This window comes from Pseudorca crassidens, chromosome 11, assembly GCF_039906515.1.
Source record: "Pseudorca crassidens isolate mPseCra1 chromosome 11, mPseCra1.hap1, whole genome shotgun sequence".
Lineage (NCBI taxonomy): Eukaryota > Metazoa > Chordata > Mammalia > Artiodactyla > Delphinidae > Pseudorca > Pseudorca crassidens.
Window position 1 is genome coordinate 54721562 of NC_090306.1, and position 25209 is coordinate 54746770.

Genomic DNA, 25209 nt, shown 5'->3' on the forward strand with positions numbered 1-25209 from the left:
ACTCTTCGTTCGGTGCACGGGCTTCTCATTGCTGTGGCTTCTCATTGCGGAGCACAGGCTCTAGACACGTGGGCTTCGGTAGTTGTGGCACGTGGGCCCAGGAGCTGTGCCTCGTGGGCTCTAGAGCGCAGGCTCAGTAGTTGTGACTCAAGGGCTCAGTTGCTCCACGGCATGTGGGATCTTCCCGGAGCAGGGCTTGAACCCGTGTCCTCTGCATTGGCAGGCGGATGCTTAACCACTGCACCACCAGGGAGGTCCTGTGGTGGCAACTTAGACTCCGTATTATAATTGGCAAGGAAGAAGACACCAAGCTTGCTCCTGATAGTTTTTCTTGGAGTGCTGGTCTACAGACATTTCTTACTTGCTTGAGGCTCTCCGTCCTCTGTTCAGATTCGGTTGCAGCTGGCAGGGGGATGACTCCGTTGGTCTGCAGGCCTCTGCGCTTCAGTCTCGGATCCCTGCTGTCGTGGAGCTGGAGCCTGCTGCGTCCCCCAGATGGGCTCCACCCGCCTCCTCCCTGGCTGCTGCAGTGTTCCTTCATACTTCCTGTCTGGCTTCCTTCCAGACGAGCCTGCTCACTTCCTTTCTCTGGAACCTCCCCTTATTGCCAAGGTTCCAAGGTTTCACCAGGGATGTGGTGGTCACCAGACCTGACCTCCACACCCTGACCTTTGAAAGAGCCCCTCTTGTCCCCGGGGTAACCTGAATTAGGGAGCTGTGGCTCCTAATTGCTGCCAAAGGAAATGGACGGCTGCTGGGTGACCCGCAGAGCCTTGAGCAGTAACACGGGTCTTAATCTCAAATTTAGGGCGGGCGTTATGTCACTGCTCGACATTGTAGTGCCAGTCTCCCTTCCCTTCTGGGTTCTCAGCCATCTCTTATATGTATTTTTCCCACTAATCTTCCTACTGCCCAGTGGACTTCGTAAGTACTTGATTAGGGTGGTGGTGTAGATGGTACAGAATCTTAGAAAATTTACTGCTGAAAGGGACCATAATCCAATGCTCTCTTAATCAAGGAAACTGAGTTTTTGAGGCCATGCCTTCCTTTGGAAACCTGAGTCTCTTCTTACCGAGATCTCAGAGAGGGGGGCCAGAGGGGGGTGGGGGCAGGGGCAGGAGTGCTGGCTCACCTCAGGCCACATTCTTTTTCTAATTATCGAGCGGGATTTGGATGTGCTTGGCTCTGAGGCCTTTCATAATCTTTCCTTTCTTTGTTGCCTAGAATTTAAAGAAACTTAAGCCAGTTGTGAAATGTATCACCTTTCAGAAATGAATAGCATCTTAATTGACTCCCTTTGAAAACATGTCAAACTGGGATTTTTAAGTCGGAGTGTAATCTGGTATGCCTTGAGGTTGGGACCTCCAGCTGGGGCACGCTGGGGAGACTGGTCCACCTCCAAGTTTGTTTTCTGGCTCCAAACAAATGAATGGCTGTTTGACGATTGGCACGCGACCCGGTTTTAAAAGTACAACCATATAGGGTATGGCAGACTGGTAACTGGGGGGTTTACAAAGTGAGGTCATGGAAGGCCCAGATGAAACGCTTTTAATGTGTATCACAACTGCAATTAATCTTATTAACATGCTGGGCCTCGGCCTGCTCTCCTGCCCTGGGTGTGCAGGGGTATTCGAGGGGCATGCTTTGAAGGACTCTCTTCTTTGATGGTGCAGATGGATAGCAGAAGCGTATCAGACTTTGTATCTGGTACCATAAAGGCCTTTTGTGTGCCCGTGCAGACGCATTCAGTTTTGAGAAGCAAACAAAACGATGCAGATCGATAAGATAAACAAAAGAGGACGGGTTTTAAATGCAGTCTTGTAGCTGTGGGCTCTGGGACCAGACAGAATCAGGTGAAAAGGGATAGAGCTCCCTCCTAGGTTCCCAGCATCCAGCTCGTTCCAGTTCTGGGAGTGAAAGGTTTAAAAACATGACTTGTTGGGAGGCAAGAGTAAACACAGGAAACAGCAAACTGTAAAAGGTGCTGCGATGCTAAGTCTGAATTGATGGGGTAGCGCAGGGGTTCCTGAGGCTGCTGTGGTTAGGATGGCTTCCTGGGTGGGGTGGCCTTGTGACCCTTGGGAGGGTCACAAGGTGAGGGGGGCCAGTGGGGGCAGCACATGGTACTCTTGGAGGAGAGATAAGTGGGCTGAGTGGTAGGGCAGTGCAGTGGTAGGGCTAAGGCTGGGAGGATTTAAAGGCAATAGATGGCAGACTTTGATCTTTCCATCTCTCTCTTTCACAAGTGCATGTAAGAGAAGGCTAGTACAGTATTGCGTCCTTATAAGGCTGCTGCCCAGTTGTTTTTGCGGCCCATTTTTTTTTTTTAGAAGTCCTCTAAAATACCCATCTAGACTCCCTTCTGACATTCTCTTTGTTATTGTTTAACAAGTAGCCTTGCGGGCAAAGAGGTTGTTTAAAATTGTTGGGTTCAACAGATGTGGTTTGGGTATGCTAATATATTCTAATGAATACAGAATCTACTCACTAAGTGAATAATTGATGAGAAAAGAAATATCTGTACCTGTATAATGTACCCGTTTGCTCATAATTAATTCATGTCACACTTAAAACATTATTAAAGGTCTGTTCTCTTCAGGTTTCCTTGCTGTGTGCACCCTATGCGGGTTTCTCACCTGCAGGACTTCTCAGAGCCTTTAGCATTCTAAAGTGCATTGGGAATCAGTGCAGTGGGAGGTAGTGGAGGAGAAGGGGGGCAGCCCTTTGTGTCCACAGGACATGTTGGAGGATTAGCGGTCCATGGGGCACCCTGCTGTTTGACAGTGCTGTGTGCGTTGCCCTTGCCCTTTTAGCTGCCCTCCATTTTTCCGTTTACTTTTCCTACCCCAAGGTAACAGTGATGCATATCTTGAGCCAGGGAGGGTGAGGGGGCTGTTACATCGTCCCTCCCTTCCTTTTTCTTTGCTATTGGAGCAGCGAACATCTTAGATGGCTGCATAGAAGAGTTGCCTACAAGCTAAATTTGGGCAAGATGAGTCCCCGAATCCTCATATAAATGGAAATAGAGTCCTAGCTCTATATCCTGCCATTAAAAAAAAGAAAGAAAGAAAGAAAAAATCTTCCCGTGTGGCAGGGGGAACAACCTGAGAGTGGCCAGGATGAATCAGCATGCCGTGGCCAGACACCAAGATAAGCGTGACTCTAGACGTGGCACTCGTCCTGCGATCAACCCTGGTGTGGTGAGAACGCAGCAGCAAGCTGTTCTTTTAAGGTCAAGAACAGCAACAAGTGTTCTGGTTCCTTCCTTCAGGAATAGACTCTTCCTTGCTCTTAGAACAGTTTTTTTTTTCCTGTAACATGTTATTTTTACTTTGCTTTCTTATGGCTTTTCCTCCCTAGTTGTTCATTTACACCTGTGCACCTTACAGTACAGCTTCACACTGTCCACTGGAGTCCCACAAGCTGCGTGGGGCTATGTACACTTCAATTATTTAAAATGAAATAAAATTTAAAACTCAGTTCCTCATCTCAAATGTTCAGATACCATGTGTGGCTGGTAACTGTTCCTTTTTGGACAAGGTAGATATAGAATGTTTCCATCATAGCAGATAATGCTGGTGGATGGCACTGATGTATATCAGCCATACTGACCCTTGTGTGGGAAAACTTTTCTGCGTCCCCTCATCACCTCTGGCTACTTTTTTTAAAGTTGTTTTTGGTTGTTTTGTTCTGTTTTCGCATTTTAATGTGCTTCTGATTTTTATTTTGGCTGCATCTTGTGGCATGTGGAACTTCCTGGACCAGGGATCGACCCTACGCCCCCGGTAGTGGAAGCATGGAGTCTTAACCACTGGACCACCAAGGAAGTCCACCTCTGCCTACTTTAACATCTTAGAGCTTGTGGTACCACAAGTGAGGAGTGTCTGACAGACGAAGCTGTCCCCCGTGGCCTTTCTTGGCATATTCATCAGGGTTGAGCAAGACATGCTCCCAGCTTAAAAAACCCTCTTGGGGCTTTGCAAGCTTAGCTCTGTGTGACAGCCCTTCCTGTATTCATCACAGGGTTTTTCCACTTTGCTCACCTAAAGGACATCTCAGGACAGTGTTTTCCTGCTAATCACACTTTAAAATCTAGTTCAGGAGCATCTAACCTGACTTGTTAAAATTTTCTTTTGAGCCCCCCAAACGGCTTGCTCACTAGTTCCTGAAAATCACTGCTGCATACTGTGCTTATGTGCAAACCTGCTTTGATTTGCTTGTAGGTCCCTCCCTGATTGCAGTAGAAGGATCTCTCCCAGAGGAGATTTTTCTGTTTTGTTTAGGTACATGATACTTGGTTTGATGTCTTTGTTGGAACAGAGCCTGGAAGAAAGACATGTGAAGGAGTCATCACCTAGACTCCATTCCATTTGAGCTATCCCTGAATTCCATTTGCAGCAGGGCTGACTGGTCCAGGGAAGTGTGGTCTTAAGGATGAAAGGTGCTTGGTGTTTTATTCCATACACAATAAAAGGCTGGCATTTGTTCTATCTGTAATTGCACCGGGTACCCCAGTCTGTTTGGGACATGAGTAGGTGACTGCCTGTTTCTACAACTGGAGAGAAGATGAAAAGTAGGAATTCATGAGTTTGGAATGGAGCCTCACTTAGAGAAGGCACCTGTTGACTTGGTAAGTTTACCCTTCTCCACTGACACAGGCTGGACCCCAAACCTGGCCAGGAGTCAGAACTGCTCCCCATGAGAGCGGCAGGACCCACCAGTGGGGAGGTGATGACACTCGTATTGTCTGTCATGCTCCTGTCACGGGCACAGTGCATATATTGTCCTCCACTCAGTCAGGGAATCTGTGCTATTTGCATTTTTAAAAAAGGGTCAGTAGTTTTATTTTTTAAAGAGGTCTATGATGCAAACAAAACAACCCCACACATGCCGGGGCGGGGGGCAGAGAGTAAGACAAACTTGACTAGACTGTGAACCAAGAAAAGGCAGAAAGGCAGGGACCACAGTGGTCTCTCCTGGCTTTATGTGCTTGGTACAGAGATGGGCACCAGTAGGCAGGCAATAAATAGTTGTTGATAATAAATGAGTTCTATTTTCATAACAGTTCTATAAAGTCCATATTGCTTTTCACATTCTAAAGAGATAAGAAAACTGAGACTCAGAGAGGTTAAATAACTTGCCTATGGTCACACAGCCAGAACGTGGCAGAGCTGTGATTCAGACCTAAGTATGCCTAAGCCGTAGACCACATACCTTCACCAGGCTCAAACAGAGGGAGAGGTAGGGCCATATTCACCTTCTCGCTCTCCCTCTTTCTCTCGCACATAGTTACTCTCAGATGCTTTATATTTGTTAGGTTTATTTTTATTGTTGCATTTTTAACTTAAATTATTTTATGCTGCATTTTATATAGTCCTGTCTGTCAATTATATCTCAATAAAACTGGAAGGAAAAAACTTTAATTTTGATATTATTTCAAAATTACAGAAAAGTTAGCAAGAAGGGTATACACAGTGTCCAGACCCTTTGTCCAAGTTTGTAGGGGTCTGTATAGTCTTGGACAATCTTGATTCGCGATCTGCTCTAGCCTAGGGCCGGGCCACACTGCCTGGGATTCCTGTGTGTCTGCGAGGTAGGGCGTGTCCTTTATGAAAGGTCACCGGTGTAAAAACAGTGATGTGACCCCACCCAGGAACTGAGGCAAACCCTAGAGCAGCCATACAGGGCTTGCTTGCTAGATGTAAACATGAGAGAAGAGTCTAGGGTTTATAATTTTGCATGGAAGAACTCTCCCTCTGAGAAACCGGAGGGTTTGGGGAATGTAAAAGAAAAGTGGCTTATAAAAAAGATGACTTGTAACTTCCCAAACACTCTCAGGCGTGGCATCATACCCTCCTCGGCTGCCAAGAACAATAATGGATGCGTTCACAGACGCATGCGCCCATGCCATTTCCTCTCCTCGCCATACAGTTAAAGATGAACGTCTGTGCTCTGCCGTCTCTGTTCCATGCCCACCACACGGGTTTTTTTTTAACCCTCTGCTTCTTGATTTCACTTCTGTACGCATTGTACCTACTTCCTCCCTTCTGGGTTCTGTCCTGCCCCGCGAAGATAACCGTGTTCCCAAAGGCACTGTGTTTGGAGGACAGGCAGGATTCTTCCCTGTGTGAGAGGAAGAGGTGGCGGGTCTCTTTTAAAGGGGCAAACTATCCGGACGTTTTCCAGATCAGGAGACTTTCTCCAGTTCTGACACTAAAAGAAACCAGTGTCCTCCGCTCCAGGGCCTGAGCTTGCGACTCCTGTGCCTTTCCCTCTGCTGCCAGACTCCTTCACTCAGTTATCTTGGAAGCCTTTTTTCTTTGACATTCCTCACTCATACTCCACCTGTGCTGGACCGGAAGTGCCATGAGGGCAGAGGTGGTGTCTGACATCCCCACGCAGAGCAAGGCCTGGCACACAGCTTCTGCTCAGCAAATATTTGCTGAATGAATAGGCCTTGATCTGTGGCCTTGGTGTACAGTTGCTCCCTCAGTTGACTTAAATATACAAGATCACAGTGACTTCCTTGGCGGTCCAGTGGTTAGGAGTCTGCCCTCCCACTGTAGGGGGCACGGGTTCGATCCCTGGTCGGGGAACTAAAATCCCACAAGTTGCGGGGTGCGGTAAAAACAAACAAGATCACAGAAGAGAGTGTAGATCTTAGAAGTTCTCATCACAAGAAAAAAAAAATTATGTATGGCGATGAGTGTTAACTTACTGTGGTGATCGTTTTTATATACATATAAAATTACGCTGTACCCCTGAAACAAATACAATGTTATATGTCAATTATATCTCAACTGAAAAAAGAAGACAACTAATGTCTCATCAGAAATAATGCAAGCAACTCTTTTCCTGTTATGACTCAAGACCAAAAAAAAAATACAGTGGTGATTGTTTTCTAATGTGTAAGAATATTGAATCATTATGTTGTATACCTGAAACTAATATAATATTTTAAGTCAATTATACTTCGATGAAAAAAATACAGGATCATAGCCTTTTAGGTTTGAGCTGCTTCTGTGGGATTTGCTTTCCAGTTGATCTCACTTTTAATAGTGAGATTTTAGCTTTGGAAGGGACCTTTGGGTCCACCTGTTTTCTGTCGTTGCTTCCTACAGTTTCCTGGGTTTTTAATCTCTGATGAAGGTAGCAGAGTGGTTATACAAGCATGTCTCAGTTATCTGTACTTGGATGACCCAGAGCAAGTTTCTCTTCCCAGACTGGCTTGCTCCTTTGACTTTGCTCAAGCTTCTGGGAAGGCTGACTTGAGGAGGCCTCAGGGTGGATGCTAAGTCCAGTAGCATCAGCAAAACCTGTGATTAAGAACTCACCAGGGCTTCCCTGGTGGCGCAGTGGTTGAGAGTCCGCCTGCCGATGCAGGGGACGCGGGTTCGTGTCCCGGTCCGGGAAGATCCCACATGCCGTGGAGCGGCTGGGCCCGTGAGCCATGGCCGCTGAGCCTGCGCGTCCGGAGCCTGTGCTCCGCAACGGGAGAGGCCACAGCAGTGAGAGGCCCGCGTACCGCAAAAAAAAGAAAAAAAGAACTCACCAAAATGGGGCAGTTCCCTGGTGGTCTCATGCTTAGGATTTGGCGCTTTCACCGCTGTGGCCCGGGTTCAGTCCCTGGTTGGGGAACTGAGATCCTGAAAGCCTCGTGGCATGGCCAAAAGAAAAAAAAAAAAGAGGCAAGTAAATTGAACAGACATTTAAAAACAAAAAACTGATCAAGATAACTTGACCACCCTGCCCTTTGCTCTTAATCACTCCCATCACCCCTTCTCTGTCTCTTCATTCTTAGACTTCTTCCTTCTTCTTTAAGTAGTAAGCCCCTAGGTGTATCTGTGCTATAATATTCATGTAATTTGCTGTTTTATATATTTTTAATGGTGAGCCTTTAGTTTCCTCAATTCCTTGAGTGGAACCATCTTGTCCCATTGGTCACACTGGGGAAGCAGATCTCTGCAAGCAGGAAGCACCTTGGAGATGTCTACTCCAGTCCCTTTATTTGATAGGAAACAAGGGAGCAGATGCAGACAGGTTAGTAGCCCAGGGCACAGGATTAGTCAGTGACAGACCCGGACTAGGCCCAGGTCTGGCTGGAATGCGGCACTTTCCCAGCACCCTTTGCCCTGCCATCATCACATCCCACCCCCATGAAATGGAAAATCTCTTATTGTATACTTTTTTTTGGTCTTTAAAAATTTTTTTGTTTTATAATTCTTTTCTTTTTTTTATTGAAATGTAGTTGACTTACTATGTTTCAGGTGTACAGCAAAGTGATTCAGTTTTATATATCTATAGATACATCTATCTATCTATATATTTTAATTTATTTTCCTTTTTTTTTTTGGCTGTATCGGGTCTTAGTTGCGGCACACGGGATCTTTGTTGAGGCTTGTGGGATCTTTTCGTTACGGCGCGCGATCTGCTTGGGCTTCTCTCTAGTTGTGGCATGCGGGTGGGCTTCTCTCTAGTTGTGGTGTGCGGGTTTTCTCTGGTTGTGGTGCACAGGCTCCAGCATGCGTGGGCTCTGTGGGTTGCAGCACACGGGCTCTCTCATTGAGGCGCGTGGGTTTAGTTACCCCACGGCATGTGGGATCTTAGTTCCGCGACCCGGGATCGAACCCGCGTCCCCTGCATTGGAAGGCGGATTCTTTACCACTGGACCACCAGGGAAGTCCCCAGATACATATATTCTTTTTCAGGTTCTTTTCCATTATAAATTGTTAGAAGATATTGAATATAGTTCCCTGTGCTATACAGTAGGTCCTTGTTGTTTATCTATTTTATATATAGTAGTGTGTATCTCTTAATCCCAAATTCCTAATATCCATCCCCCCTCTTACAATATACTTTTTAGGATATGCTTTGAAGAGTCTTTGGACAGTTCATAGTGAAAAATGAATGTTGAAACAGAGACTGTCTCGTTTTCTCCTTTAGCTATGGCCTGTAGCTGCCTAATTGTGGATTGGAAGGGGCAGGGCCAGCAGAGAAATGTGAGAGACACGTTGGAGATAGTCATTGAAGCTTCTGAAAAGTTATTTTAATCTACGGCTTTTTCTCCCCCTAACCACTGACACCAAAAATAAGACTGCATTGGGGTTTTACATTGGTAGATAGGGTGCTCCCCAGGGACTTCGAGGCTTGCTCCTGAAGCTGGGCCGTGACCATGCCGTCCCCCAAACACTGACCCCTCGGTCCACACTAGGACAGGTCTGGAATCGAAAAGTTACTGAGATGACTTGTAGTCAGCACACCCCTCTCGGGGTCTCCAATCCAGGAACTTGAGACCTGAATGGATTTTATACCCCTTAAAGCTCTCCTGCAGTTTCTGTCGTGGCCGTTCCGTGTGTATCTATCACGGTAGCTCACAGTGCGTAGGTGGGAGCAAACACCTGCTTGGATAACCTCCAGCTGTGAGGTTGGGGTGATTATCTGGCTGGAAGAGAGGTATCTTTTTAAAGGTTTTATTTTGGGGGAGAAATCATCCGATCTTATTGTTCTTCCTCTCTGTTCTGAAGATTGTTAGGACCCTTCATCTTTTTTGAGTTGCTTCTCAGGTTTGAATCTGATTATGCAGGCTTTCCTTTACGTTTTCAAACACCCACACGGGAATGGTGTAGATTTAGTGGAAATAACATAGAGGACCTGGATTAAAATTGAGCTTGGTCTCTTAACCAGTTGGGTTGTCCCCGGCAAGCCACTTGACCTCTGTGAGTCTCAGTGTCCCTGTCTGTAACAAGGAGATGCTAATTAGTGAGGATTAAATGGGGATCCCATATGGAAGTACGTGGAGTTACTGAGGGTTGGTGGGCTTTGGAATCAGGTTTTTCAGGTAAGCTCCAGCCCTTCTGCAGAGCAGTTAAGTTTTTGTTAGTAGGTTGATTTACTTCTTAGAACTTGATCTCATCCAGTAAAAATGCCGACTTGGTTAAGTTGTTGGGAGAAATAAATGCAATATAAGTCAGGTGCCTGGTATACTGGGCTTCATGGGGCCAACAGATTCTGGAGTGTGGCCATCAGTGATTGCATATGAGCCATCGCATGATGTCATGCATTGTTTGAGCTCTTTAGACAAAAACAGTTAGTGAATGTTTCACAGTGATGAAAGGATTTAACTAAAATCTTCCCCTCCAGAGTGTGGGGGGAGGCAAGGGTGGGGTGAGACTGGGAGGGGCAGGGGTTGAGAGTGGGTGGGTCCAGGAAGTCTGGTTACTTCTATCTTGGCATGAGGATTTGTTTGGAAGATTAAATGACCTTCTTGGTAGTTGTATAGAATTTGACAGGTCAGGGATTAGTGCCAGTTTAACACTTATTAACTACCATACTTTTTGCTGATAAAGATTGTAAAGCTATAAAGATCATAAAGTTCATAGGATTTGTGTGTGTGTGTGTGTGTGTGTGTGTGTGTGTGTGTGTGTGTGTGTGTCAAGGTAAAGTGCTCCGTAGTTGTTGTTATATGGAATGTGAAAAGAATCCTGGCTTATCTGCATTTTTTTCTGTGATAGCTCATGTGTGACTTGGCTTATTTTTCTTCTAGGATGTGGAGAAAGATAAGGAAACCCACAATTACCTCAGCAAAGAGGAAATCAAAGAGAAAGTTCATAAATACAACTTAGCAGTCACAGACAAGTTGAAGATGACCTTGGTGAGTACCCATACTAATAATACTGTTTAGGTTGACACGTGTTGAAAGACAACTATAAGTTGTTGGTACTACAGTCTGTATGTTTTAAAATCTCTGAATCATACTTGCAGAACCTTAATGGTCGAGGTATACAGGACCGGAGAATGGGATATTTCTGCATCTTTCAAATGAAAGCTGTATTTTGAAGTAGCTTTATCTCAAAATCAATCAGCACTTCCTAAGATTTTATATTAAAACATGTTATGATCCCCAAAGGATTTTTAACACTGAGTGTAATCCCTTGCCTGTTTTTAACACATGGGCAGTAACTCAGATTCTAATAAGGCCTTAGATAAGTTTTATCTTGTGTAAATAAATTTGGAAGTGTCAGGAAAAGGATCTTGTGCCCCTGGATTGGGATCTAATTGAGCTCGGATTTTTCTCAGCTGGAGAAAAATGTGTATTATGGAGTATGTAATGCTCGGCTTTCTACATTGTTGTTTCAGGCTCCTGCAGCCTTGTGCCGATGCTGTTAGAAGCTCGGTGGGGAGCAAGGGGGTAGGAGGGAGAAGCACAGGTTTAGTGACAAAGAAAGGGGGGACCCAAGGCAGAGCCAGGTGTACGTTCCTCTAACTGGTCTGGCCTCGCCCATCCACTTGATGACTTTCCTCGAGGCACCTGCCATCCCTCGGTGCCAGTGTCCAGGGCCCTTGGACCCCTGCCTGGCACTCTATTGACTGTGACCTGACAGAGTTCAGCAAAGGACAGGGCGACCGGTTAGAACAGGCCCTACTGAATTCTGTGACCCTTGGGGAGGAGCTTTTAAATATAAACCCTTGTGATAAAGGATCCCTCCCTAGGGGGACTCCACCAAAAAGGGGAGACAGTGGATGATCTCAAGATTATTCCTCATTATTCCAGCAGTCGTACTTCTCCTTCTTCAAACACGGTTTTTATCAAAGCAGAAAAATTCCACATCCCTCCTCTTCCCCTTGGAGATGAAAACAGATGCAAGTTTCCATGTCGTTTCAAAGATGAAAAAAAATGTGAAGTGTTGTATAATACTTTCCACAAGAATGAATGAGTGAATTAGTATTATAAATTGACCTTGTGGAAAGGAAGAAAAATAATGGCCTGTAAAGGAGATTTTTCATGTTCTGTGTTAACTGTGTCATTTATTTATAACACCTGAAGATTTGTTTAAATAAAACATTACAATGTTTTTTTACCTAAACATACTAAAAGTTAAAAGTGAAGACCAGACTATTATAACTATTTTTAGCAACTAAGAAATAATAATTCTACAGCAGTTAAGATAAGTGCTAAACTCATCAAATTGTGTATATTAAATATGTGCAGCTTTTTGTATGGAAAAATTGTACCTCAATAAAGCTGTTCAAAACATACTTATATATAGAAGGAGACATCAATACCATGTTAAATCAAAAAAGACAAGTGCTTGGGAATTCCCTGCCCGTCCAGTGGTTAGGACTCCATGCTTCCACTGCAGGGGGCACGGGTTCTATCCCTGGTTGGGGAACTAGGATTCTGCATGCTGTGTGGCCTGGCCTCCCCCCGGCAAAAAAAAAAAAAGATAAGTGCTTGTATTATAATGTCTATGGTTCACATCATAGCTTGAATTTGTTTTAAAAATGTTGCTGCTTGAGGTGTCTGAAATGCCTCGTCCTGTATCCCGTGCTGTGGCAGATCCCATGCTATATAAAATAGGTTAAGCAAAACTGGTAATCTCTGGTACCGCTAGGAATGAAAATAGCTTGTTTTCTTCCCGTCTGCTCCTTGTTACTTGAGTATTTCAAAGTCCTAATTGTGACTTTCCTTTTCTGTGTAATAGCTGGTCATCAGTTGATGTTGTTTCCTTTGTGCAGTTAGCCTGGACATATCCCCAAGCTTTAATAAGCCCTGTGGTTTGGCCAGCATCTGGGCCAGGGGATTGTAACCTCACCCGTGGACCCTGACCTTTCACATGTAGCTTCAGTGGCATGAGTCCTGGACTTTGGTCCCCACATCTGCCCTGCAGACCTCTCCTCTGGAAGCACTTTCCTGGAGTGTGTTAACCTCCCCCGAGGTCATTCCCTGAGGGGCAGTCTTGAGTGAGGTTCTGTCACAGAGCTGAAAAAGAAGAGAACAAGAGAAGGAGTGTTTCACCTTCCTTTTTTGTTGTTGTTTTGATATGCTCCTTCCCTGAAATGCCCAGCTAATGTGTGTGTTTTTATTCCTGCTTCAGAATTCAAATGGGATTTACACTGGCTTCATTAAAGTACAGATGGAACTCTGCAAACCTTCACAGACTTCTGGAAAACTTGCTCCCAGTAGCAATGGCTGTATGAATACACTCCACATCAGCAGCACAAACACTGTCGGGGAAGTGATCGAGGCCCTGCTCAAGAAGTTTCTTGTGACCGAGAGCCCTACCAAGTTTGCACTTTATAAGCGTTGTCACAGGGAAGATCAAGGTACCCTGCCACACTTAAAATGAAAATGGTCCCCGCTTTTATTTCTGTCTTTTGGCCTCATTAGTGGAAGGGAAGTGATAGATGTGTCAGTTATGTCAGGGCCCAGGGCCAGATTCTGGAATAAATGGTGATCACGGTGTGTGCTTAATGCTTCTTGGCTGTCTGTGTCTTTCAGTTGGACAGTCGTGGGTCTTAGGAGCCCAGATACCAGATACCCATATGTGATGGGTATTTATGGAGGATTTGTGATGTGCACAGGAGGATATAGCCTTTTTTCTTTTCTTTTTTCCATCACTTTGATTTTAATTCTCTTTCGGACAGAAGAGAATGCATCTGAGCTTGAAGTTTTCAGTAGCACATCGACATTGGATGTGCATCCGAACATGGAGTGATTGGTGGCCTTGCATTCCCGAGACCGAAGGATCGGAGGCACATGTGTATTAGTGCACATTACAGACTTATGTAAATGGCACAGCCTTGGGCTCTCCTTCTCCCTTAGCCTGCCTTGCACTAGGTGTTACCCGGGGGCATGTTGGCCCCCTGGCCCCCCAGGGGCTCATGCAATGCGCAAATAACATTTTGATCTGGGGTCTGCCTGTCTGAACTTAATACCCACAATCAGTGGATTAAAAAGATAATTTTTTTTTTTTGCGGTACGCGGGCCTCTCGCTGTTGTGGCCTCTCCCGCTACGGAGCACAGGCTCCAGTCGCGCAGGCCCAGCGGCCACGGCCCATGGGCCCAGCCGCTCCACGGCACGTGGGATCCTCCGGGACCGGGGCACGAACCTGCATCCCCTGCATCGGCAGGCGGACTCTCAACCACCGCGCCACCAGGGAAGCCGCCAAAAAGAGAATCTTAAATTACTGCATGAAACTGAATAAGATATTCCAGGTCAGGTCATCATTGAACAGAAATTGATACCAATGGTGGACAACAAGTGATTCAGTGAGTCACTAAGTGCTAATTTGAAAATGGTGTGTATATGTGAACATTTAAGCTTTCCCTAATTTTTCTGGGTTGAGCCTATAGCAGCTGGAGTAGAAAATAAACTCACCTTGGCATGATGGGAAAATCCTTTGGTTGCCTGGGGATGAAGCCCAGCTAGATGCTGAGTATGCTCATGTTTCTTCAAACCGTATTATGGGCTGGGCCTGCAGAATACAGAGATGAATAGGGTAAGGTTCCTGTCCTCCAGAGGACACAGGCTCAGCAGTGGGGGAAAGTTTACATCTACAGGGAAATCAGCACCTACAATGCAGTTGTATCCGGAAGTACTGAAATAATACAGGTCAATTGATGGTATTTTGTCCTGCCAGCTTCTTTGCCTGCCCACCTGGACTTTAGCTGCATAATCTGACAGTGATAGCATCTTGCTGATATATTACCCACACGGCAAATCTTTCAACCCTACAAGGCAATGCCAGTACTGTGTGTGTGTGTGTGTGTGTGTGTGTGTGTGTGTGTGTGTGTGTGTGTGTGTGTGTGTGTGTGTGTGTGTGTGTGTGTAGCACAAGATACATGTAGCTGGGTGGACTGCTTCGTTTGTTTGCGGCTGCTAATTCTAAATTAATCTGTAGAGAGATTTGCTTCTAGAGTTCTGATTTCATGTTCTTGGGATGGTATTTTTTTTTTTATTGTTTTTAAAGGGGTGTGCAGATCCTTTTTTTAAGTTTATTTTGCTTTTTTTTTTTTTTTTTTTTTTTGCGGTACGCGGGCCTCTCACTGTTGTGGCCTCTCCCGTTGCGGAGCGCAGGCTCCGGACGTGCAGGCTCAGCGGCCATGGTTCACGGGCCCAGCCGCTCCGCGGCATGTGGGATCCTCCCAGACCGGGGCACGAACCCGTGTCCCCTGCATCGGCAGGCAGACCCCCAACCACTGCGCCACCAGGGAAGCCCTATTTTGCTTTCTAAAAGGAGGAGCAGAATTAATCATAAGCCCATTTGAGGAGCGATACTCATTTAAATTCATTCTTGAGAATGGTTTCCTTTTTAATCAAGGCACAGTTTCTATTATGCAGATAGAATGGAAATAGTATAGAATTCATTCCACTGTGGGCTATTTATTGGTAACAAGATCAGGAGGATGGTGCCTTGGTAGCCAGGGTAATAACACTGTTGCCTTGGTCTGGGCACAGGGTGGTGAGGGGTGCTGGTCTGGGGAATGATGTTGTGCTCTGTCTGTGACATGGCGCTTGTTCCTCACCAGTCTACGCCTGCAAGCTCTCAGACCGGGAACATCCACTCTTTCTGCGTTTGGTAGCAGGGCCCAGGACAGACACACTCAGTTTTGTTCTCCGTGAACATGAATTTGGAGAGGTAAGTGATTGTTCCTTCTTGCTTTGGACTCTGCAGACCAACTGGCCCTGTCTTATTGCTCTGCTCTAGTGACTTTGCCATTGCAGAGGAGGACGGGATGGGGGAGGCGGAGGGGAGAGGGAACGTGTGTGCCTGTGTGTCTGTCTGCCTGTCATGGGAGGAGAGGTTGTCCTGTGGAGGGAGGGTGCCTTCCTGTGTGTGTTTGAGTTGTCAGAAATGAACCCAAAGTTAGCCTACAACATAATTCTTTTATAACACTCATTATGTTGGTCTGTGATTTTCAGAGGTGGGAGGAAATAAATTTTTTTTTAACTTGATCTCCACCCAGAGAGTCATTTTCACCCCTCTACCTCCAAATTACTCTAATCCAGCTGAGCTTTGAAAGTCGACACTCTCCATATGTTTGCTGCTAACCAAAGCCCCCAGGCTCCTTCGCTCTAAAGGGAAGTAAAAGGAACCGCCATCTCTTTACTACAAAAGACATTTAACTTTCTAGAATCTTTCTTTCCTCTTTGCCCAGATGATTAAGAAATTATGTTTCTACATGCATCATTTGCCATTTTCTCTTCAGGGAGGATTGTATTTAGGTCAATTCAGTTGAAGGAAAGAGCACTTCAGACTGTCCTTCTAGATCAGGTGTCACTTGAGATCTCTCAAGCTCTGGGTCTCAGCCTTTTGTCTGGACTCGGAAATGGCGTGAATTGAATGGCATGAATTGTCCGTGTAGAACATTTTGTAATGCAGCGAGAATGGAGTTTCTAGGTTAAAAGTTAGGAAACCAAGACTCTGCTTCCTACTGTTCCTCTTGTTAGATTAGGAGCACGACCTTGGGTAAATGTTCTGATCTTTTCAGTCCTCAGTTTTAAAATCTGTAAAGTGGGACTAAAGACTTGAAAAGTTGGTTTTGAGTCGCAAATTAGAAATGTATGTAAACACGCTTAGTAAATAGTATGTTTATATGTCTGTAAATTGGAACTTAACTAGGAAGTTTTAGGAAGACAATGAGTTTGGACATTTTGGAAGCTTCTTTCGATTCTCATGTTTTGAAATTTTAAAAATCCACTCTCATTTTGGGGAGAGAGCTGGGTGCAGAAGTCTAAACTTTGGCTTCTGAGTTTGGCACATAGCAGCCTTTGCTCTGCAAGCCCAAGCCAGACGCATCAGCATAGTCTTGTCAGCGTCTTATCTTTCTTGGTGCTGGTTTCTAAGTGTTGCACATAGTTTAGTGCAGTTGGAGCTACATTGTCTGGGAGGGAATTATGTTGCCTTAGTTTTTTTTTGTTTTTTTTTTTGCGGTACGCGGGCCTCTCACTGCTGTGGCCTGTCCCGTTGCGGAGCGCAGGCTCAGCGGCCATGGCTCACGGGCCCAGCCGATCCACGGCATGTGGGATCCTCCTGGACCGGGGCACGAACCCGCGTCCCCTGATTCGGCAGGCGGACTCTCAACCACTGCGCCACCAGGGAAGCGCTTGGCTTAGTTTTGAAATTCACTTTACATTGTGTTCTAATGCTCCGGACTGCTGTTCTGACTTCTGTATTGTGTTCTGATTCTCAGGTTTTCAAGGTTAACTGACTTGAGGGAAGAAACTTTCCATAGCTGTCAGGGAGTGGGAGGGAGATGATATTTTATAATGTCTTTACTTTGAAGAATTTATGTGAAAAATAAGATGTTAATTTTTAAATTAACAGAATATTCTAATGTAGAAAGTTTTGCTCTCCTGCTTCACTTCTCATTTTCTTTAATAACTAGCTCACACGCAGTCTCTGAGAGCCTTCTGTCATTGGCCCACTTGGTGGTTTTATTCTGTCTCCTCTCTCTGCACCTGTATTTGGTTATCTCGTCTTTTCCCTACCCCATAACCCTGGGAATCCCCCATCAGAAATTGCTCCTGGCCCAGTGGTTCTCAGCCCAGGACCCAGGGCCTCCTTTTGGGTGGGGAGGACGTGTAGGTTGAAAAATTAAAAAAAACCCTCCCAGGTGAAGCCATATACCCTTCTTGATACTCACTGCTTAAATTTAAAAAAATTTTAAAGAAAAACCTGACAAACATTTATTTTGTGCCTGCTAAGTACCAGCTGCTATTAGAGAAAGAGAACTCAGAAACTCAAGGGCCAAAGACAAAGCCCAAATAGTGAGAAGTACAATAGCTGCAGTGTAGGCGAGAGAGATACTAAGCAAATAATTATAATAATTTTTAGATCTTTTGTGATCAGGTTGTGTTCAAGGCTACCAGAGATCAGCGAGAGCCTCTAATAGACTTAATCCTGGCTGGGAGAGAAGGGGAGGAAATCATGGCAGGCTTCCTAGAGAAAGTGGCATTTAAGCTGGGACTTGAAGGTTGAGAAGGAGTTCGCCAGGCGAAGTGGAGGAAGGGAGAGCATGTGCAAAGCCATGTCAGCTAATGAGTGAGGGGCACAGTGAGAGAGATGTGGCTGGGGAGGGGAGGGTCTTTCAGACTCAGCAGAAACAACCAAGGGAAGCCATTGAATGATTCCAAGCAGGGGAGAGTGATGCTTAGATTGGCATTTTACAGAGAGTATTCATATTCAGGCTGGCTGTTTGGTGGAGCTGGGAGGCTGTCCCAGGGATGGAGGAGAAGATGGCGGTGGACAGCACTAGGGAGAGCTGCCTAGGAGGTGGTGAGATTGATCGTGGGAGCTGGGAAGGAAGGCAGTGACAATGAGGGCTCCCCGTAGAGGGAAGGTGGAAGGAGTGTGGAGTTATCGCTCATGCCTCTGGGGGTCAGAGTGTCTAAAGGAGGACTTTGGTCTTAGAGCCCTTTTGGAGGAGGCTGGAAGGAGGGGAGCAGAGGGCGATGGGAGTGAACCAAGCAGGGAGTGGACGGCGTGGAGATCTGGTCGGGAGGCTCAGCTCTTGTCCACCAGGACTCCCGAGAGGGCCGGGCAGTGCTGGGCAGTGTGCGTTGGGAGGGGAGGGCAGCCACGCCTCCCTGCGCTGGCGTCCACATTCCTAAGTCTTGATGCTGAATTAAACACCTGGCATTTTTTCATATTTGTGTTCTCTCACAGTGGGAAGCCTTCAGCCTGCCAGAGCTACAGAATTTCTTGCGGATCTTGGATAAGGAAGAAGATGAGCAGCTACAGAACCTGAAGGAGCGCTACGCGGCCTACAGACACAAGCTGGAAGAAGCCCTCAGCGAGGCCTGGAAACCCGGGTAAAGTGTGGGGCTCGCTGCCCCTTGGGGACAGTGCGGGACCTGCGTGCAAACCAGCAGCCAGTGTGTCTCTTGTCGGAGGGCGGTTTTCTTGCCCCATGATGCTAGGGCCTTTCCCCTTTAAAAATCTCTAGATCTAGTTCCCCAAACCGGTCACGCAGCATCCTGCACCTTGGGCATCCTCTGTAAGGGATTCTGCAAGCTTGTTCTGTTAAGGCACTGCGGTGTTACCTCTTGGCAAGCTGTGAACCTGTAGTCTCATCTGGAGCATTCTAGAGTGTTTTGAAGCATGGACTCTGGGGTTTTTTTCCCTTTTCTCTTATTTTGTTTTAGTTATTTGAATTATGTGATGATGATGTTAAGCTTAAGGTTGTGCAAATGATTTTTTAAAAGCTTAATGAGGAATCTATCTGAATACTTGTCATGTTGAAACTACCTGTTACGGTTTGTTTTTTCTTTCAAATGTCACAGGCAACGGTCCACATGAATTGAAGGGCACTGGAAGCTAGGAACTCTGAGGAATTGGTGAAGGATTTTGGAGGAGTCTGACAAAGAAAGTAAAGAGCAAGTTTGGAAGAAGGTGGGGTGGAAGTGGGGAGCCCTGATGGGAGGTGTTTTGGGCAAGTGGATGGTAGAGGAGAAGGTGAATTTGCTTGTAGACGAGTTAAAAGCTTTCAGTTTAGAGACGTGAAATCCCTTGTCATGTTGCTTGACAATATGAGTGGGTAAAACGTGGGAGCAGAACCAAAGAAAGTAGGAGCTGGACCAGAAGGAGGGACTAACTGCAGCTGGCCAGAGAAGGCAGGTGAATCTTTCAAACAGGGACAGAGCCGCCCTCTGGGTGGACCAGCGCCCATTCTGCCTTCCTTCCCGGAGTGGAAGGTCTGATTGGTGCAGCTTCTCTGGGCCGATGAGGCAGTGAGCATCTGTTATGACTCCTGTGAAGTGACAGTTTTCCCCCGAGGTCCTTTTCAAAGTGGAAAAGGAGTTTGGGGAGGAGGCACTCGCCCAGATTGTTAGCATCCGGGACATTTGTCAGGTGAGGCGCTCCCAGTATACTTGTGACGGTCACTCCCTCCGCTCCCTCGGTTTCCCTTTTGTCTTTCCCTCCCTTCTTCCTCCTACCCTCTCCTCCCTGCTTTCCCTTCTCCCTTTGTCTTATCAATAGAAGTGCGATCTTACATAATGTAGAACAGGGGTATGGATTAAAGACCCAGGACAGTCAGACCCTCAGTTCCAAAGGGTGACCTGGCTGTAAGGCAGCGGGCAGTGTCCACCCACAGCGGACCACACAGGAGGGGGGGGTTCTTTATGGAAACATTTTAACAGAAGTGCATGTTCCTGCAAACCAAAGAAATGCATGTGCAATAAGAGCCTTCCTTAAAGCAGGTTAATAACCTCATTTCACGCAGCAGTTAATCTGAAAACAACAGGAAAGGTGTACTGTGCCAGTCTATTTTTAGTCTAGATATTGTTTGTTTATAAATTCCCAAGGAATTGTTGACACTTCGGTGACACCTAATGGATTCTTTTTGAAATTCCAAGGTGCTTCAGTTCTTTGCCTCTTAAGTGAACTGTGCCTTTTTTATTGCATTTCTGTTCTCTTCCTGGTGGCTCTTCTGACTCTGCATAGAACACCCGTCTTGCTGGAGGCAGATCTAAGTGTCGCTTCTGCTGTGCCACACACGTACTGAGACAATCATATCTTCCTAAGCTTTTTAAGGAAAGTTGGAAAGCAAAAAAAAGTAGAAATAGCTATAAAATATGTATAGCACATCTTGTTTAATTTTGCATGTAAGTTCTTTTCAGCGCATCAGTGAGGTTTTAGTGACATTGTCATCCAACGCTTCTACCTTCATTGTTCAGGGAACGCCTTCATGATTTTCATACTGGTTTTACTATTCAGATGATGGCTTGGGTGTGAGCATACTGTTATCGACCACCTGGTCTTTTAATTACCCATCCCAGTAAGTTCATATTTTGTGAAGCCTTTGTTTCTCAGATGAAGACACTGTTAGAACCTTAAAGTAGTAGCTGATGGGTATCTGTGAAAATTTTTTTTTTTTTTACTTGAAGTAGATTGTCTAAATTAGGCATCCTCGTCTGTATTATCCAGGACCTTGCTCACTGTCATGTGCACTACAAGTTGCAATTTGGAAAACTTAGACTGTGTTGAAATTCTGTCGGTTCATGGTTCTTGAAGACCGACGGTCTCTCCCAAACACTGGTGACTGCGGCAGCATTTTTAATGTGTAAGAGGCCACTGAGGCCAAAGAGTTTTAAAAATCATTGTACAAACTCTTATGTTAAATTAAACTATCTAAGCTTTGCTGTAATACTGTTTTCTCTTCAATATGTGATGGTACAGGAACGAGGTTAAATGAAGCGGTAGTGTTGCAGGGGAGCATTTTAAATCGCAGAAGTAAAAAAATTATAATATTTATAATTTTGATGAGCTTATTTTTATGGGGAAGAGTTTTCTTCCCTAAAATTGTTTCTGGTATGGCAAATCGTTTCCATTATTAAAAGTTGACGTTGTTAGTTGATGTTTGTGTGTTTTTATTTATGGTTATACGCCAGGTAAAAGAAGGTCACAGGGGTGGGGAAGAGCTGCTTTTGTAGATGCTTGGGGACACGGGCTGGAATATGCCAACTTCCACTAGGTTTGAATGGGGCACATTTGTTCTCCCAAATGTCATTTTTTCCTTTGCCTTATCCTCTGGGGCGAATAACCAGAGGTGAGTGTCTGCCCATACAACACATTCCTAAAACAATTGTTTTGTGAAATATACATATATTTACAAGTTTATAAAGCATGTGAATAGGTTAGAAATTATTATAAAGTGGCTGCCCTGTGACCACTACCAAAATAGAACATTGTCTCTTTCTTAGCCTCTTCCTTCACCACCCATTCCTGCCCAGAGGCCTCCTACCCTTAAAATAGACCACTTTCAACATTAAAGTATCTTTTTTGGGGTCAGTGTGACTGTCTCACATGGGATGCGTGCACAGCTGCTTCTCCTCTTAGGCTTCCAAGCCTGCTGGAGGCAAGTGTTCTTGCTACTGCACTGCTCTCTAGAGGCACTGGCGAAGCAGGTGCAAGTGTTTGTTTTTACTACTGCACTGCGCCCAGAAGGTGCAAGTGTTCTTACTACTGCACTGCCCCCTAGAGGCACTGGTGAATCGGTAAGGAGGAAAACATTTCAAGTACCATAGCTGCTTGGTAAGTGAAAATATTATGATAGAAATGATGGCTCAATATAGATCTTTTTCACCAAAATATCCAGAAGAATCTAGTTTGGAAGTTTGGCCTGGGTTACTGCCCAAGGTGCAGTGGGAGTGTCTTGGAATTTTTATCCCTTAAAGGGAGTTAGCTTCCTGCCCTAGGAACTTGTTACCTGTTGATAATAGTTTAAATGAATATTCTTACGTTGCAAAATTAGTTCTCAAGAGTTGTACACTGTTTTGGGACTCTGTCAGGTGATCCTGATCATGAGTTTTGTGTTTTTGAAAGAAGGGGGAGAGTCTCTATACAGATCTTCATTAATCTACAGTGGGGTTATGTTCTAATAAACCCATTGTAAGTTGGAAATATCGTAAGTCAAAAGTGCATTCCATCCACCTGACCTACTGAACGTCATCGTTCTGCCTAGCTTACCTTAAACCTGCCCAGAACACATACATTAGCCTACAGTCGGGCAAAATCATCTGACACAAAGCCTATTTTATTAGAATAAAGTGTTGAATATCTCATGTAATGTGCTGAATACTGTCCTGAAAGTGAAAAACAGGATGGTTGTCTGGGTACAGAATGGTTCTAAGTATATTGGTTGTTTACCCTCGTAAACAAAAAATGTCACTAGCCCGGGAAAAGATCACAATTCAGAATCCAAGTACAGGTGCTTCTCTGGTGGCGCAGTGGTTAAGAATCCGCCTGCCAATGTAGGGGACACAGGTTCAAGCCCTGGTCTGGGAAGATCCCACATGCCACGGAGCAACTAAGCCTGTGCACCACAACTACTGAGCCTGCGCTCTAGAGCCCGTGAGCCACAACTGCTGAGCCCGTGTGCCACAACTACTGAAGCCTGCGCGCCTAGAGCCCGTGCTCTACAACAAGAGAAGCCACCCAATGAGAAGTCCGCGCACTGCAATGAAGAGTAGCCCCCGCTCGCCGCAACTAGAGAAAAGCCCGCGCGCAGCAACAAAGACCTAACGCAGCCAAAAGTAAAAATAAATAAATTTTTAAAAAAAGATCCAAGTACATTTTCTATTGAATGCGTATCACTTTCACATCATCGTAAAGTCGAAAAACTGTAAGTCAAACCATCATTAAGTTGGGACCTTCTGTACTATAATAGCAAGTTCAAACACAGTGTTTACCATGTGCCAGGCATTATTCTGAAAAGCTTTAATATGTATTAACTCATTTTCTCTCCCATGAGATAGGTATTTATTGTCAACATCCCCATTTTACAGATGAGGAAACAAATGCATTGAGGTCCAGCAACTTGCCCGCGGCCCCTCTGGGAGTGAGTGGCAGAGCTGCCCTGCCTGTCCACCGGCTTTTCCTATAAGCTCTACCGAGTTTTTCAGTAAAACTACCTGTGAAGGGCCCATTAGGATGCCTCGAATGGGCAATTCCTCTGAAAGCAGGCCTCTTTAGGCACAGTTGGGGTTTGTGGCTTGATGTCAGAGTGCTCTATCCTTTTGGTGTTGCTGTTCATTTAGGATTCCATTTAAGTGATTATACTAAGTTAGGTAGAAGGAGACGCCTACCTGTGTTTTTGTTTACAGGTTCCGTTGCGTGCAGGTAACCAAACCCCGTGTTCTCACTGTAATTAGTAAAATAATTCCCTGGAACCACCAGAATAATAGCTTCAGGGAGAAGTCACAGTTCCCAGGAGCCACCAAATACTTACAAACGCTGGAGTTTTATTCCCTCATCAAGGATGGTTCTCTCCAAAGAAACATGGGAAACTATTCAAAGCCTTGAAAGTACACACCTGTCTGGTGTGAATCACTACTTGCTTAATTAAGTGCTAAATTAAGTAAGCAGCTTTGTATAAGGATGGGGGTAGAAGTGGGGCGGGGGGGGGTTGGTGGTGGAAAGGAGTGGGCAGGTTAAATAACTGTGAGGTAAGATGTATCAACTCCATCTGCAGGGTTAGTTTGTTTTTTAATTGGAGTACAGTTGCTTTACAATGTTGCGTTAGTTTCTGCTGTACAGCAAAGTGAATCAGCCACATGTATACATATATCCCCTCTTCCTTGGATGTCCTTCCCATTTAGGTCACAACAGAGTATTGAGGAGAGTTCCCCGCGCTAACAGTCTGTTCTCATTAGTTAATCTGTTTTATACACAGTAGTGTATATATGTCAATCTCAATCTCCCAGTCCATCCCACCCCTGGGTTTTTTAAGTTTTGTTGGTGTTTGTTTTTTGGGGGTTGGTGATTTTGGTTTCATTTTGGTTTTTTGACAGATCTTTCCCTTTAATTCTGTAAGGTGAGAATGACCAGGTAGAGGACAGACCTTTTCATCTTAGTTTCCACAGTCACTTGTGACTCACCTGGTGGCAGCTGAACTCCAAAAACTCGTCTTTTCTCCTTTCTGAGAAAGGTGAGTATTGGCATTTGAAAATGTTTGCACACAAACGAAACATCAGGACTCTTTGTAAGTTTCAAGAGAAGTTGTGTTTGGGCTTTGTGTCTGGGAGAGAGTTCCGTTTTTTTTGGCTGTGCCGCCTGGCTTGTCCTCAGTGGTGAAAGTGCAGAGTCCTAACCACTGGACCACCAGGGAATTCCCAGGGAGGGAGTTCCTTTAACCAGGAGAGTCGGTATTGATTTTTCTAAACAAAGAGGCTTACCTTGAACGCGCCTCTGTCTTTAGTGGCACAGATCTGGTTGTTTGCCTGGTGTGTGCACCCTCCCCTCAAATTAGCCACCCTGTGTGGACACAGGAGATTAATTAAACCCTGTGCAGTTCCTTCTCTCTGAAGTGGGATTCTAGGGGGCTCTGCTCGAGAGGGCTTTCTGATTTTCAAGTGTGATAACATTTGCTAAAGTTCTAGTAATTCTGGAGCAGCACACTGAGGTGTCTTGCCAAAAGTTAGAATCCTTGAATTATTACTCTGTGGGCGGGAGGCGATAGCTTAAATTCAAATCTTTTATTCAAAACTACAAATGGTGTCTTCAGATTCTTTTTAGAATGGCAAACATTTCAAATGTTTTTTTTTGCATGTGTGATCTCTCAAGGAAGATGTTCCAAGTCAATGACTTAGGTAAAATCAAGCATGTCACCGAATGCCTTATCAATAAAAGAAGCTTATCTGAGACTATATCGCAGCCTTAGAAATCGAGGAACCTGGCTATCAGCCTTCAGAAAAGCCCAAGCCTCATTGCCTTTCTTCCAGATAAACTTGCCGCAGGAGTTGTGTGTGCTGGGGAAGGGCGTGTGCTTCAAGGAAGGCAACAAGCTAGTGTGTAGGGTGTGGGTGAGGCTGCACCGATGTTCCTGTCCCCGTGTCACCTTCCACCCCCAGCTTGATTTTTAAATTTTTGTCTTTTGCAAGTAAGGCGATCCAAGCAGAGGCGCAGTAGGTCTTGGGGGAAAAG

At 45.4% G+C, this 25209-nt stretch overlaps 1 protein-coding gene across 3 annotated transcripts in view; it reads left to right on the forward strand.

Annotated features, from left to right (window-relative positions):
- Positions 1 to 21137, forward strand: part of RASSF3 (Ras association domain family member 3) — a 152101-nt gene extending 130964 nt beyond the window's left edge. For all 3 annotated transcript variants that reach the window (XM_067697226.1, XM_067697227.1, XM_067697228.1), the window contains 4 exons: positions 10544 to 10651; positions 12876 to 13104; positions 15311 to 15420; positions 18451 to 21137. In XM_067697226.1, the coding sequence (XP_067553327.1) occupies positions 10544 to 10651; positions 12876 to 13104; positions 15311 to 15420; positions 18451 to 18600 (597 nt within the window). In that variant the 3' untranslated portion in view covers positions 18601 to 21137. The remainder of the gene's footprint in view (positions 1 to 10543; positions 10652 to 12875; positions 13105 to 15310; positions 15421 to 18450) is intronic.
- The last annotated feature ends 4072 nt before the right edge of the window (positions 21138 to 25209 follow it).